Source organism: Enhydra lutris, unplaced genomic scaffold, assembly GCF_002288905.1.
Source record: "Enhydra lutris kenyoni isolate GAN:26980312 unplaced genomic scaffold, ASM228890v2 scaffoldscaffold17, whole genome shotgun sequence".
NCBI lineage: Eukaryota > Metazoa > Chordata > Mammalia > Carnivora > Mustelidae > Enhydra > Enhydra lutris.
In genome coordinates, this window is record NW_019154101.1 from 24028579 (window position 1) to 24045879 (window position 17301).

Below are 17301 nucleotides of genomic sequence, written 5' to 3' on the forward strand. Positions count from 1 at the left end.
AAATGAGTATAGTAAAAGGAAGCCAAAAATGAAAAATATATCTATAAAATGTAAATATCAAAATTGGGGTGCCTGGGTGGCTCAGTGAGTTAAGACTCTGCCTTCGGCTCAGGTCATGATCTCAGGGTCCTGGGATTGAGCCCCGCATTGGGCTCTCTGCTCAGCAGGGGGCCTGCTTCCTCCTCTCTCTCTCTCTACCTGCCTCTCTGCCTGCTTGTGATCTCTGTCAAATAAATAAATAAAATTTAAATAAATAAATATCAAAGTGAAGATTAAAAAAATACTTAAAAAACAAAAAGTTGATAAGAAGCTACTTGAAACTAGTTGAAAGAAGGAAAGAACTAGTTGAAAAGAAAAAAAGAAACTAGTGGGAAAGGAAAAACAAGAAAAGAAGAAAAAAAATTTAAACTGAGAGAATAAATACTCATGAGAAAAAAATCTCAAATTCTGTATACTACTTTTCCCTAGCACAGGAGTTTTTCAGTTCCATGTGATCCATAAACTTGATATTTGCCTGATGTTCATGCTGGTCTTCTGGGGGAGAGGCCTGGTGCACTGATTCTCAGGTGTCTTTGCCTGGGCAGATTTGCACCTCTCTCCCCCTTACCAGGGAGCCAAGCTCAGTGTAAGCTGCTTTGGGTTGCTCTATGTGGCTTTTGTTCCCTGAAGGGTTTCACACTGCTTGCAAAAAGTGGTCGCTTTTCTATTTGTAGAATTGCAGCAGTTCTTTTCTTAGCTCTCAGGTTGAATTTACAGGAGTTCAGAATGATTTGATAGATATCTACCTGAATTCAAGGGACCAGATAAATGCAGGTCCCCTACCTTTCCACCATCTTCCCTCTATTCTACTTCTTTTAGTTCTTTTCAGTGTAAAGAACTGTTGTTTATTTGAGATTTTTCTTGTTTCCAGAGGTAAGCCTGTATTGCAATAAACTTCCCTCTGAGAACTGCTTTCACTGTATTCCAAGGATTTTGTACCATCTGTTTTCATTTTTATGTGTCTCCATGTATTTTTTTTTCCTCTTTGATTTCTTCATTGATCAGTTCATTATTTAGTAGCATATTGTTTAGTCTCCATGTATTAAGGCTGGCTTTTAAAATGTGCCAGAAAACGTGAAAACTGGGTATGTATGCTAATATGGGTTTTAAACCATTTTTTCAATGTATTTCTATCATCTTTAATAAAAATATATCACATTAAAGTAAAAGTAAATTTCAAGGTTGAGGGGAGAGAAAGATTAAATGTAATACATGATACACATGTACATTGTCATATTCATGTATTGGTTATATGCATATACATTCTTTCAATATTATATATTTTAATGATAATTGGAGTGTACTTCTAATACAATCAAATTAGTTTTATTATTATTTTCAAGTTATATTATTGACATTGATGTATTTAACTAGATAATATATAGATGCTCCAAATATAAACACTAATATAAACAGTCCTTGAATTTTAAATCATTGATTTTCTTAATTATCTAGAAGTAAACTTGAAATACAAACACCACGTTTGACGTGCATCACCAAAAAAATACAATAACACATTAAAGACTGAGAGAGATAAAATAATGGGATTACTTTCTGACCATTTATTTTAAAGGGAGTTGTCATTCTTCCCATCAACAATAGTGGCTCTAAGTTCTTATTCTGTTGGTGATTAATGCTTTATATACGTTTAAATAGCTTTATAAGAAACCTTATTTTTTTGTCCTTCACATCAGTGAAATTTAAGCCTCCCAGAGTCCCAGGTGGTAGCAAAGGTGCTAGTCGTTCAGCGACAGAGTTACTCCAGCCTTATAATATTCATTTGCATTCTTCTTGTTCCACAGAGAAATGTACATCCCATTGCTATACATGATATTCAGTTCAATTGCTATATCCAGAAAATTTTAATATTCTTCTGTAGGATTAAATAATGGATTTTTTTTTTCTTGTACAAAAGAAGTGCTAAGTTATGGGGATTTTTTATATGTAGACATTTTTTCTTAAGTGCTTATAATTACTTTATAAATATTTCTTTTATATTTTTAAGATATTTATAAGAAATATTTTTATTTTATAAATACTATGTAGATTTTCTTCTGAAACATTAGTGATTTCCATTTCTAGTAATGTTTACTCTTTACCCTCTATTAGATTAACTGTTAGAATTCTTGCATAGAATATCTTTAGACTTCTCTCCTTTTCTCATATTTTAAAATTTCTCCTGTTTCAGAAAAATATGCCATACTTCTATTATATTGACCTTTCCCAGGACTCAGTTTCTACTTTTAGTTTTGAAATGAGATAATTAATCAAGGACATAACTGACTTATCTTCAAATCTCTTTTTAAGATCTTTCTATATCCTGAAGCTAAATAAGAGCAAGATATGGAAGAATGATTCACCTGGCCTGTTTGATCTGCAGAGTCTGTTTTAACACATGTGACTATAGTAGAATTGTATAAGGCCTGTGAGTGGGTGTGGATGAGGGTAGTTTGGGTAGATGAGCCTGGTTTGGGTAAGAGAATATGTATGTGTAGTAAGAGAAATGTCTTCTGAAAAATATCTCTTCTGAGCTTAAAGCACATGTTACATTGATGAATCAAAGAAATAAATTGGTGCTGGTTGTTAAGATGGTGCGGACTATAAAAATTAAAATATTTGTCCTATTATGTCATAATTTAGCACTCTGGTTAGTAGCATCCATTATATAGTTAATTTTTCTCTCTTTGATTCATTCTCTAGAAAACATGACTTAATTTGGCCCACATTGTGAATTTGTGTATTTTTTAAAATTTTTTAAAAATACAATAAATGGTGTAGGCATGATCATTTCATTATCTCAAGAGAGCTGCATACTGGTGGAAAGAATCTATATACCTCCTGTAAAGCTAGTTACACAATTTATTTAACAGAGGATATGAAATTGTGCTTTAGAGATTGTGCAGTAAGAGCAAATGCAGAAATTATGGAAGAGTTTGCCTAGAGAACCTAAAAGACTTATAGCTGCCATGGACAATTGCCAGTGAGCAAGCTAGGATTTAATGAGATCCAAAATGGTAGATTTCTTGTGGGATATGGCCTTTTATACATGGAATTTCCATTACTGTCATGAGGAATTTATACAAATAATCTATGCCCTTAAAGGTAATATTTAGACAGCTGAGCCAAATTCAACCCACCAAGATTATCAACCTCCCCAATCAGAATCAGTGCCTGCCTAACCAATACATCTGTCTTCAGATTCTAGGCATTCTCCAAAGTCCCTTTTACCACACCTGTTTCATCATAATAGTGATTCCTTAAATGTTCACCTGTATTGAGAGCTTACCATTTATCAGACACTATATTAAGCACTTTATATGCTTTTAAATGATTGTAACATCCCTATACACTATTGTTGCCACTGTGTGATAACAAAACTGAATTAAGTGATTTAGGTCACTTTTCCATATCTTACAGTGACTTTTCCATAGAGCTCTGATTTGAACCTAGGTGTGCCTTGCAAATCTTACTTTCTTTTACACTGACTGCCAATGCAAGACACCTAAAGCAGACATGGTTTCCCCAGTATATTCAATATTAATTAACTCAGCTCTTTATTCATTTACTTTTTATGCTTAAAGCCCATGTTACCTCAATAAAGAATAAAGATAAAATAGGCTAAAAGATGAAAAATTTTAAATTATATAATGTTAATAGGTCCATACTTTTCCCCCTACTAACTGTTGAGACTCTTTCCTCTAAGATTTAAAATATTATGGTAGTTATATGGGAGTTATTACAGATTTTTATACATCAGGGATTGTCAAGTAGAGTCTTACTTTCTATGCAAGTGAAAAACACACTAGCTGCGTGCTGAGGTTTCTTTCTAGATCATTTTATTTTTTTCTAATAGGAATAATTTGGGATAACTCTCTGTGTGTTCTTCCCTTCCAAATATTGGTGAGTTCTGAAGAGATATTTTTGTTGGACTTTCCAAAGCAGGATGGACTTCTCCTTAGTACGCTAGGTTAATACAAATTCAATGTCCTCTTCCAACCCTCATTCACAATTTATATATCATTTTATAAAATGAGAATAATCACCTGCCTTTCTGAAATTTGAGAATGAGCAAGAAAGACATTATTTATTTAACAGTAAATTTCTGTATGGTGAATCACAAAACTTGGATTTGTTCATGTCCTATTTTCTACAGATCAGTAGTTAGCACAAAACAACTCATGTAATGTTTAAAATAGATTATGAGTGTCATAGTAAAATATATTACTCTTACAGAGAACAGAAATTAAAATTAGGGGCTGTTGGCAAGATGTTATTCCATAAAGAGTACCTGAAATAGCATTTTATAAATATCAAATTGATGCTTCCTATTTTTATTCATTGCCTATGAGATAATAAGAATATAAGAGCTTAATTGCTTATAGTCACCTTTATCTATAATATTACATTTGTGGTAAGGTTTTGCTTGCCAGTGTTGCAAAACCAGTTATGAAGTGTGTTTTTTACCTGCAACCTAGCTAAATGTGATAGTGCAACTTAATTTTGTAAAATACATAATTTTCAGCCACTTGGTGAAAGCTAATATCTGAAGTTTTATCCTACCTTGACACTGATCTGCAGAGATGGCCAAGATTATTGTTTTTAGTATCTAGTTGCCAGCAAGTATCTTTTTTTAAAATTTTTTTTAATTTTTTAATTTATTTATTTTTAGCCAGCAAATATCTTATCACAATAATGCAGTGACCCTTGTATATTATCACTAGAACACTGTTGTACTCTTATAAATCAAAGATGATTGCTAATGGCAATTATTGCTCCCTATAAATGAGAGCAGGAGCAAAATAGTGCAAAGGGGCTGATCACAGTAAGGAAAATGAGATTTTCCATAATAAAAGATGACGATAAAGCAACAGTGGACCTCCAGGTGCTATTTAATGAACTGTGGCTTTGCTTCTGGGACATGGGATCACCCTTCATCCTTACCTCTTAAATGCCATTCTCTTTCTGCCCCCATTTAATCCCCAAATGCTACTTTCTATCCAAAGGCCAGTATATCTACAGTATTTTTTTGCAACTCCAAGCTTTGGCATGTTAACCAAATCCGGATGTCACAGAATCTATAAAAGCAACTTCTACTCACCCTGTTTGCACTTTATCTGCATCTGTTTTGTTAGTAAAATATGCTTTGAGTTTTTTGTCAACCTTCTTAGCATAGGTCCAGGATTACAAGATTGTAGAACAGCAACCATCATTCTGATTCTAGGTAATTTTCCTAGTTATTGGCACTCAGTCCCAGTGATTTGTATATCATATTGAGAAAGCCATTCTCATAATGAAAGAAAGAGTTGAGCTGTTTTGTTTTCTGTCACGCTCTATTTTAAGAGTAAACTCCATTTTTTATATTTTATTTTTTTATTAACATGTAATGCATTATTTGTTTCAGGGGTACAGGTCTGTGATTCATCAGTCTTACACAATTCACAGTGCTCACCATAGCACATACCCTCCCCCATGTCCATCACCCAGCCACTCCATCCCTCCTATCCCCCTCCACTCCAGCAACCTTCAGTTTGTTTCCTGAGATTAAGAGTCTCATAGGGTTTGTCTTCCCCTCTGGTTTCACCCCGTTTCATTTTTTCATCTCTTCCCCCATGATCCTTTGCCTTGTTTCTCAAATTCTGCATATCAGTGAGTTCATATGATAATTGTCTTTCTCTGACTGACTTATTTTGCTTAGCATAATACCCTCTAGTTCCATCCGTGACATTGCAAATGGCAAGATTTCATTTTTTTGGTGGCTGCATCATATTTGATTGCATTTTCTTTATCTGTTTATCTGTTGTAGGACATCTAGGCTCTTTCCATAGTTTGGCAATTGTGGGCATTGCTGCTATGTATATTGGGGTGCACATGCCCCTTTGGATCACTACATTTGTATCTTTGTGGTAAAAACCCAGTAGTACAATTGCTGGGTCATAGGGTAGCAGCTCTATTTTCAACTTTTTGAGAACTCTTTATACTGTTTTCAGAGTGGATGCACCAGCTTGCATTCCCACCAATAGTGTAGAAGGGTTCCCCCTTCTCCACATACTTGCCAACACCTGTCATTTCCTGACTTGTTCATTTTAACCATTCTGACTGGTGTGTGGTATGAGGTGGTATGTCATTGTGGTTTTGATTTGTATTTCTCTGACCCCAAGTGATGTTGAGTACTTTTTCATGTGTCTGTTGGCCATTTGGATGTCTTCTTTGCAGAGATGTCTGTTCATGTCTTCTGCCCATTTCTTGATTGGATTATTTGTTCTTAGAATATTGAGTTTGATGAGTTCTTCATAGATTTTGGATACTAGCCCTTCATCTGATATGTCATTTGCAAATATCTTCTCCCATTCTGTATGTTGTCTTTCCTTTGCTTTGCAAAAGTTTTTATCTTGGTGAAGTCCCAATAGTTCATTTTTGCCCTTGCTTCTCTTGCCTTTGGTGATGTATCTAGGAAGAAGTTGCTGCGGCTGAAGTCAAAGAGGTTGCTACCTGTTTTCTCCTCAAAGATTTTGATGGATTCCTGTCTCACATTTAGGTGTTTCATCCATTTTGAGTCTGTTTCTTTGTGTGGCATAAGGAAATTGTCCAGTTTCACTCTTCTGCATGTGGCTATCTAATGGTCCCAACACCATTTGGTGAAGAGACTGTCTTTTTTCTATTGGACATTCTTTCCTACTTTGTTGAAGATTAGTTGACCATAGATTTGAGGGCCCTTTTCTGGGCTCTCTATTTTGTTCCATTGATCTATGTGTCTATTTTTGTGCCAGTACCATTCTATCTTGATGGTTACATGTTGTAATAGACCTTGAGGTCTGGAATTGTGATGCCACCAGCTTTGGTTTTCTTTTTCAACATTCCTCTAGCTATTTGGGCTCTCTTGTGGTTCCATACAAATTTTAGGATTATCTGTTCCATTTCTGTGAAAAAAAGTTGATGGTATTTTGCTAGAGATTTGATTTAAATGTGTAGATTGGTCTAGGTAGCACAGACATTTTCACAATATTTGTTCTTCCAATCCATGAGCATGGAACATTTTTCTGTTACTTTGTGTCTTCCTCAATTTCTTTCATGAATATTCTATAGTTTTTTTGAGTACATATTCTTTGCCTTTTTGGTAAGATTTGTTCTTAGGTATTTTATGGTGTTGGGTGCATTTATAAATGAGATAGACTCCTTAATCTCTCTTTGTCTTGTTGTTGGTGTATCAATCTTATTAATTCTTTCAAAGAACCAGGTCCTATTTCATACACACACACACACACACACACACACACACACACACACCACAAAAATAAGGTTAAATACAATGAAGGGATAGAATATGGCTATAAAAATGAAAATTAAAAATGATTTTAAAAAAGAATTGATAAGAAGTTGGTTGAGAGAGGAAAGAAGAAAAATCTAAAAAATAAAGAAATAGAGAAATAAATAAAGAAAATTTAAAAAATTCATTTTGAAAGACTAAAGAATCATGGAGAAAAAGCCATGAGTTCTATGTGTTGTACTTCCCTAGTACTGGAGTTTTGCTGTTCTTATTGATGGGTAAATTCGGTCTTGGCTGGATGTTCCTGCTGACCTTCTGTTGGAGGGGCCTGTTACACTGATTCTCCAATGTCTTTGCCTCAGGTAGAATTGCACTGCTTTTGCCAGGGGCCAGGCTAAGTAACCTGCTAGGAGTTGCTCTTTGGTAGCTTTTGTTTGCTGAAAGCTTTCTGTATAGCTTTCAAGGACAAGAATGAAAATGGCAGCTTCCTGATCTATGGCTCCAGAGGAGCTGAGAGTTCAGGGCCCCATCCTCAATGTTCCCCCAGAGAAAAGCAGTCATTCGGTCTCTTCTCCCTGGTCTCCAGCCACACTTCATGCTCAATTGGCCTGTGACTGAGCATTTCTGTCTCTGGCCCACGACCCCATTTGGAGTTTCTGAACCCAGCAGATTCCTGCAGTGTGCTCCTGTGCTGCTCCTCCAGGGGGAGAAAGGGGACTCTCCCGGATCTGCCACTTGTTGGGTCCCTGCTCCAAGAACAGGGGCCTGACTATACCATGGGTCACAGTTATGGCAACCCTGAGCTGAGAGCCCACTCCTTGGCTCAGTCTTTGCAGCTGACTTTCCCACTCTGATACCTGGGAGTTCTGTCATATTCAACGCACCATCATTCTTTTTGTGACCTTGAATGTCCTGAGACCACCATGTCCCAGTGAGGATTCCACTCCTCACTTCACCATTGGAGCAATGTCCCTCCACCGGACCAGACGTCTAAAAGTTCCAACTTTGTGCTCCCCTGCTCTATCCCTTGTCTATAGGCAGCTGATGGAGCCTCCCTCCCCCATGTATATTGCCTCAGATCATTTCTCCATCTGTCCTACCTTCCAGGAAGTGTTTGTTTTTCTCTTCATAGAGTTACTGCTATTCTTTTCTTTGATCTCTTGTTGAGTTTGGAAATGTTCATAATGGTTTGATAACTAGCTGAATTTCAGGGGCCACATGAAATTTAGGTCTCCTACTCCTCTGCCATCTTTGAGCCCAAGAGTAAACTCCATTTGATTACAGTTTTTACTCTGTGAGATCCAAGATTCATTGACCTCAAAGAGCAATAGAATCATAAGATCTTCAAGTCAAAGGAAGTCTAAGTAAGATAGTGTAATTGCCTTTTCTGTGGTATCCATGAAGCAGGCCATCTTCTGATGCCAGGAAGCATGCTGTCATGATGTGTCTCCAGAAGGTTCAAATCCTTGGCTGGCCACATACACGTTGTGTGATGTCATTTAGTCAACTCTTCTAAACTTCATTCATCATCTGTAAAATGGAAAAAAAAATACTATATACATGTATGTGAAGTACCTAAACATAAGAGATGCTCAGTAAATTCTAGGCATTATTAGCATCATGGTTAGTATTTGACCACTTTTTACCAAAAACATATTTTGTACAGCTCATCTGTTTCTGATGAAATATTTGTTAGGCTGACATGGTTTTCTGTAATTCTGTCTCATTCTAGGCTCTTCAGCTCACTGAAAACCCCTTTTATGACCACCTTATATTTTCTCCTAAGTTTTCACATGGCAATATTTATAGACTCATATATTAAATTATTTTGACTATTTTACTCATCTTTTAAATGAGGATATTAATAACATTTTATAGAATTGCTGTGAACAGTAGATGAGATAATGGAGGCAAGAAAGAACATATTGCCTGCTATGTAATGAATATTATATGGATAAAAGTTACTATCCCAGTATTACTATATTATAGTGCTTACGAAAAAGTTTTTTGAACAGTTATGCCATACTTAAGCATATTGAACTTGTGTTTTATATACATCTATATATACATACAGATATAAACAACACACAATTTTGTACAGCATTTTAACATATATATTAAATAAAATTTATACAAAAATATTTAAAAATTAAGTTAAAATAAAAAATTTATATTATGTAACATATAAATATATAAATATATTAGTTTATTATAAATTTTATTTATATTATGTATTCTATATAATTATACTTACATATTACATGATATGTTAAATATACAAATTATATATAATATATAAAACAACTTAATACATGAACAGGTTCATCAGCTTCATCTAAAGCCTACAGAATACCTTTCCCTTTACTCAGAGAAAATAGGCAAAAAAAAAAACCCTTCTTAATCAGTTTCAAACCAAATTTTTATTTTAGAAGATATTTCTACATAATAATAAGCCCTAAATATATCCCAATCTAAAAGTTTCTTCTTGAAGGGGAAAAAGAAAGGAGAGAAATATAAAATCCATATCCTAAGAATTATGAATGGCCTTCATACAAAAGAGTTAAAATAAACATGAATATAAGTACACAAATTTTGTCTTTTGTTAGAAATGAATATTTACTCATTTATCCCTATTTTATTAGAGCAGACAATTTATATTTCTTTACATAAAATTGGTTAATGGGTTTGGCCTTTTCAAAAACACTCAATGCACTCATTTCAGCATCAGCTTCTTTGGTGTGGGCGTAGTGTGTGACTTTTTTTGTGACAGTAAGCCAGTAGTTATTATGCATGAGGGACTCTGGTAGAAATGCAGTATTTTGTACTAATTGCTAACAGAAAGATCTGTAATATCAGCTGCATGATTTGTCCTTTACATGTGCCTAGCTATAACAATCTGAATTTAGTACTGCATTTGTTAATATTAGACACAAATTTATCCTGACACTTTTATAGGCAAAGCCTCAGAAATATTTAGTCATGTAAAATATAATCATAGTCTTGAAATATTTGCTTGTGTTCCCATGCCGATTAGCCAGGATCTCACTTTATAACCTTATCTCTTGCTGAATAGAATGGCTGGACGAGGTTCTTTGGGGGTCCTGATTATAAGATAGGTATTAATTTTCACTGAGCAGTTACTGTACCCTTATCAAAGAACAACTGTTTACATAATGTGAATATTCTATGTCTCTGTACACTCTTCAAATCTTCCCTCTCATAGTAAATTAAATGTGGTTCTGATTTGCATCTGTGTTTTTGCCAGACAGTCCTGACTTTTTTTTTTTTTAAGATTTTATTTATTTGACAGACAGAGATCACAAGTAGGCAGAGAGGCAGGCAGAGAGAGAGAAGAGGAAGCAGGCTCCCTGCTGAGCAGAGAGCCCAATGTGGTACTCGATCCCAGGACCCTGAGATCATGACCTGAGCTGAAGGCAGAGGCTTTAACCCACTGATCCACCCAGGTGCCCCAAGTCCAGACTTTTTGAAGACAAATAAAAGTAGCTTGTGGTATAAGTAAAATATTTTGTGTCAGAATAAAATAGCAAACCATTATGTAAAAGGCACATTTCCCCATGTGTTTATTGTCTAACTGCATGAACTAGACTTACATAGAAGCTTTTGAAGAATCCCCATGGCTGTCATATCCATAAGTCTTTCTGACCCACTTGGACAGATGTTAGTGTATTACTTGGAGCATACTATAAAACTTACCTTTCACTTAGGGAAATGCGCTTCTACTTTGTTCATCAAAAAGCAAATACAGAGACCATGAGACATGGGACAATAATAGACCTTTGGACACAGAGACATAAAATGGGATGAATGAGTCCTTGAAAGAGCAATTAAATACATTTTTATTTCAACAACTGAAGATGAGGAACCAAAACAGATGGGCAGGGGATAGAATGAACAAGAGAAAAGTCAGTATTCATCATGCTTCTTGGCATTCTAGCTCACCAATTTACTCTGTAGTGTATTACAGAAAATCAGATCTAGTTCTGCATTCTATTTCTTGATTTATTCTTATATGAAGTAAAAACTTAGAAAACATTTCCCTGGAAATTTCTGGAGTCACCAGTGAGGAACCTCTAGCTACACTATTATCAGTGACCTGATTCAATTTCTTTTTGGAAATAGGTAGGTTATAAATTATAAATACCTTAGAGAAAGGGCTAGCAAAGGATTCCTGAAGAACACACTGCCCTAAAAAGCATGGTGAGACATCCTATTATGAAATATCTCTCAAGATCTTGAAAGTAAAAACAGCATATTTTTTGCTTATATCCTGGGAACATCTGCCCAAAATCCATCTTCACTAGAAGTTGAATGGAACTTTATAACAATGATAAACTTGGCCTCAGTGGGGAGGAACCTTTGTATCCTTCCTAACTTTTAATAAAATTAAGAATTGTTACTAATACTTGTTCTTAGACTGTGAATTGCAACCGGTAAGTCTGATCTGAATTTGAACTCTAAATCATATTTGCAAAATTTGGGAAAGTGCATTAGTTATGTATTGCTGCCACTCCAAAATTCAATAGCTTAAAACAACAACTGGATATATCCTCGTTTCTGTAGGTTGACAGTTTGGACTGGACTCCAGTGGATAGTTCTTTTGTTACCATGCCTGGGGAGTCTCAGATAGCCCCACTCACATGATGGGGCCTCAGCTGGAATGGTCAGCTCTTGTTCACAGCTGCCTCTCTTCCTCAAGAAGACTCATCTGGGATTATTCATAAGGCAGCAGGGTTCCAAGAATGTGAAAGTAGAAATGTTGAACCCCTTGAAGCTGAGGCTCAAGAGTCATACAGTACTCCTCTGAGACACTCCTTGGGTCAAAGTGTGTCAAAATCCAAACCAGATTTAAGGGATGGGAAATGGACTCTACCTCTTAATGAGAGAACAGGAAGGAAGTGGTGTTGCTTTTAATCCTCCCCAGAACTGAGCATTGCCTTTATCTGGTCAGTAACCCATCTGTGCTTCTTTCTTGATAACGTTTTGTAACTTTTTTCTTCCCCTCCCTTCCTCCATTCCAATAACTCTTTCCTGGTTCAAAACTAAATTACCTCAAAACAAACAAACAAGAACCTGAATTACTTTTTACAGGTATCATAATAGCCGTATCTTGACATTAATCAGTCTCCGCCTCTCCAGTCACATGACAATTTTCTCTTACCATTGTTTTTATTCTGTTCTCCTGTTCCTCACCTATCAGTGTTGTTCTCCAGGTCCTTTCTCATGATCACTTCCTCCCATTTAGACACTTCCTGTTTGACCATTCTTCTCTCCCTCCCTCCCTTTCCCTTGCTACTTCTCTCTTTTCTCTCCTTCTAGTACTCTGCTCTACTCCAAAATATTTTTTGCTCTTCTTTTACAAAGATAATAGTAAGCACATATTTTTTTATTATGCTTACTCTGTGCAAGACACTATCCTAAACACTGTGACCAAAGGTGTTTAAGGTCTCTTCTCTGTTGTGGAAGAAGCAATATATAAATAAAGTAATAAGATAGCTCAAAACACGTGAGTGTTAAGATAAGACCAAAGGGAATGCAGTAGTGACTGGTGGAGACAGTCATTTCTGAGTCATCATGGCCTTCCTCTATGAGGAAGTGACACTTGAGCCCTTGACCTGAACATCCAGGAGCCACATAGGGGAAGGTGCAGGGAGAAGTGTCCAAGGCAGTGGAGACAATGAGCAAAATGATACCTTTCATCTTTAGGATTGAGCTTCCCTAAAGTTTATCATCTGCAATGGTGGTTCAAAACCCTGGCTGTATGATAGAACCATCTGTAATCTTTTAAGAATCCTGATGCCTCGGCCTTACCCCAGACCCAAGAAATCAGATGCTCTGAAGGTGGGGGTGGGAAGTACCTGGATATCTATATTTTATAAATCCCCACAGGATATTAATGTACAGACAGAACTGAGACCAACCAACCTGCAGCAGTGCTTCTCAAACATTAACATGTGAGGTCACATGAGAATCTTTGTAAAATGCAGATTCTGAGCCACAAGATCTGGAGTGGGCCCAAGATTGTGCACATCTAAGAAACTCCCAGGTTATGGAAACGCTGCCAATCTTGTTACCCCCGAACTGTGCTGTGCAGACAGAAGTATTAGCGTTCACCTGAGATAAAAAAGCACATTCTCGAGAATCAGAAGACAGCCAACTCAGTTGCCCCTTGAATCAGAAACACTGGGGGTATAGCTATCTCCTGTAATTTAAGAAAATTCTCCAGATGATTCCGAGACCCACTAACGTTTGAGAACCAGACTGTGTCTTGATGTTTAGACAGACTCAATTCAACACCTAATTGTGTTGCACGTTGTATTTCCTGCAATTGTTTCACATAGACAGGTATGTTAAATCTTGGCAAGCACTTGCATTGAACTGGGAGCAGGAAGGCACAATGCTCTGCTGTCTTTACTGAGTTTCCATGCAGAGCAAATCCCCTTTCATTCCCATTAGCAGATAAGGAAGAGAATACAGCTCTAGTTCCACGTTTGGGCTCCTGCCTCCAAAGCCTTTGTTCACTCAGCTGGGGAAGCTCCTGCAGGTGACGCTCTACACCTGTGCAGGGCTGATTTACTGAAAGCCCTGCTGGGGCAGTTGAACCCCTGCGTAGGGATCTTGTAACTCACTTCTAACTGCTGTCCTATCAAAAAATCACCCACTGTACTACTTCTCTTTGTTTGCAAGCTTTAGTTAATGGCTTCCTCACCATTAGGCAGCTCAGGGGAGTGCTATTAGAGGACTAATGGAATTCTTGCCAATTTGGGGCATGGTCCAAAGCTACTCCAAGTCTTGGTATTTGCCATGTGATGCATTTACCTCTCTTCTCATGTGCATAGTTTTGATACCTCCTTCTGCTGAATATATGCCAGAAATTATAACTGTCTACATGAATGCATATCATAAATATGGTAGTTCGTGCTCCTTGGCATGGAGAAGCTACACCTCATTGCTCTGTTGCAAAGAGTTAGGAAAAAAAAAAAAAAGGACTAAAAACTTCAAACTGAATATGTACATATTTAAAATCCAGAAGAATTCGTGTACTTTTATTTTAGAAATTCTACTGTTTATGAAATTAATCTAATAATGAAAAAAACTATCCATTTTTTTTCTCTCTACTAACTCTACCAACAGTCCCCTTCCACCACACCAAGCTTGAATACTCACTTTTCCTAATTATCGAGAAGATTATACATAGAACATTAGCACTTCTGGCTACTTAAGGAATAACATTTTCCTGGCCCTTAGCAATTATTTATCCACAAGACTGAATGAGGTTAATTAGCAAAGCAGGAATTTGTGGGAGTACGTGTAATGATGGGCAGTAACGTGTTGAAAGGCTAAAGAGGAAAAGTTGGCAAGTAAGTCAGTAAGTAAATAAATCCATACATATCATGAGCCAAAAAACACAAATTATAAAAAGAAAAGTTCTTTCTTTTGACTTTTTTTTTTTAAATAATTCTTTTCAGTAGGTGGCAAGTGGAAAAGTTGTACAAATTTGGGATAGGCGGCATCCATGGTACGTGAAACACTTGAAGATCCAATTGCTATAAACGCTCTCCAGGGCACTCCAGGGGAGCACCGTATATTTTAATACAGTTTTAGACACAGGAGCATGTTTTATTCTCTAGTTACAGATGTCCTCTAGATTGCTTATGTGGGAATTGCTGAAGCATTTCTAATGTTCTGTCCCGTGTCTTACCTTTTGTACTTCTGCAATATGCTTGTCTCTCTCAAAATCCATTTGCTTCTCCTCTTTGGTTCCTCAGCTTATGTCCCTGTCCCTATCTCAGCTTCTGGTCAAAGGCATGTCTTCTCATCTGTTGGTCGTTTCCTCTCTTTTTCAACCGTCATCTATTTGAAAGTATTAATTATCTAAAATGGGTAGCATCATCTCTCACAGAATTATACGTGGGCCATAAAATATTTCATAGCTGAGATCTTTGACTATCTGCCAGGGATGCTTAATGGAAATAAATATTCCTTGTTGTTTCCCTTTCGCAGTTTGTGGAGATGAATGCACAGGCCTTCTTCTTGGTGACTTGGCTCACCTGGAGCAGATCGCCATGAGTATCAACCTCACTGGCCCACTACCTGCCCCATATAAAATGCTGTATGGTCTTGAAAATATGACTCAAGAACTAAAGGTAGGTTGGAGCAGTAACGTCAAGAGCCCGGGAAAAGATGACAGAAGCTTCCCAAGGGGCAGTGGCCAGAATTGCAAATGTTCTTCCCATTGCCCCAAATCAAGGCAAGCAGCCAGGAGGGAAATTCAGAGACTTTCTAAACTAGTGTTTTTCAAATTTGAGTATTATACTATAACAGATTGCTATTAAGGGAAAGAGGCTTATGTGCCCTCAGTGCTTGGCCTAAATCAGCTTTATTATGTTATTTAAATATGTACCAACATAAAATCAGGTATAGTTCCCTATACTTATAGCTCTATAAAATCAAAACACATTAATCCTCACAAAAGCCTAAAAAACCAATAAAATTAAAATTAAAAACATTAATATAAAATAACAGATGATTTTTGTTGAGAGCAAATTGCTGCTTGTGACAAGAATACGCCCCTAACTACTTCCACACAGGTTGTTTCATCAGTGTGTATGTTACATGTAACCCCTACCGTTCCACGGTATGAACTACAGAGCCCCTCCCAAGGGGTCCTTGGCATCACTTGACAAGGCCACATGATTTACATGTTCAATCCACCACACAACCAGACATGTGTGCAGAGGTGGGTTTTGAGATCAGGTGGCCAGATCCATCTCTCGAGGGCCCAGCCTGACTTCCAGAAACGCTTACATTAACATTTAAGCTTCCTGTCAAAATGAAAACTCAAGATTAAAATTTTGTACTACTAGAGAGCTAGGAGACCTTTGAAAACACTTCACCGAGAACTACTTTGAAAAACACTATTCTAAAACATTGTTAAAACTTTTGGTAATGGGTGGGAGAGGAGGAAATGTTAAGGAAATTGAGATTTCATCTGATGAAAAAAGATGGAAAGTAACTCCCAATACACCATCGGTCAATGATCATGTAGTTTTGAGAAGTCCTGGAGAATTTTGGTATTGCGCTTGATTCCCTGGGAGTTTTACTGCTCCTATGCTGTGGTCACTACCCTCTGTCTATGGGGTTATAGTAATAATTTAAGAATCAGGAGAATCGGGGTGCCTGGGTGGCTCAGTGGATTAAGCTTCTGCCTTCTGCTCAGGTCATGATCTCAGGGTCCTGGGATTGAGTCCCGCATCGGGCTCTCTGCTCAGTGGAGAGCCTGCTTCCCTCTCTCTCTCTCTGCCTGCCTCTCTATCTACTTGTGATCTCTCTCTGTCAAATAAATAAATAAAATCTTTAAAAATCTTTAAAAAATCTTTTAAAATCTTTAAAAAAAAAGAATCAGGAGAATCATCATGTGTTTTACACATTTTTGACTTACCGTATTGTACAAAGATTGGAGAAACAGGTAATATTCAGAGTTACCATAGGATGCATTATGAATGAGAGTGTAACTCATGTTGGAACTGGAAGGATAGACACAATTTAATAGGCAGAGAAATGTTGGCAAGGATGGTTTATTCACTAGACACTGGAAGACACTCTTCTAAGGAGTATATTCTGTAATCTGAACCGTGGCCTTCAAGGCAAGTATTATTAGTCCTATTTTCCAGAAGAGGAAGCCAATAATGATGACAGCAAAAATAACTAACACTCATTGATGAGTATCTCTGTGCAAAGCAATTAACTGACTAAAGCCTCACATGAATTATCATACATAAATCTTATAGAAACTCCAAGAAGTAGGAAAGAAGTACTGTATCATCCATGTTTTTTTCAGGTAGGGAAACCAAAATATAGAAAAGTTACATATGGGACCCAAGATCACACAGCTACTCAATACAGAGCCAGGATTTGAGTAGGGAAAGGTATTATGACTCTAGGGCCAGGAGAATGAAACTGCCTTTGTCAAGCTCAGA

At 36.8% G+C, this 17301-nt stretch overlaps 1 protein-coding gene across 1 annotated transcript in view; it reads left to right on the top strand.

Moving 5' to 3' along the window:
- Positions 1 to 17301, top strand: part of LOC111147662 (laminin subunit alpha 2) — a 502086-nt gene that overhangs the window by 324291 nt on the left and 160494 nt on the right. Inside the window, exon 34 of the mRNA XM_022503866.1 lies at positions 15326 to 15468. Within this exon, the coding sequence (XP_022359574.1) occupies positions 15326 to 15468 (143 nt within the window). The remainder of the gene's footprint in view (positions 1 to 15325; positions 15469 to 17301) is intronic.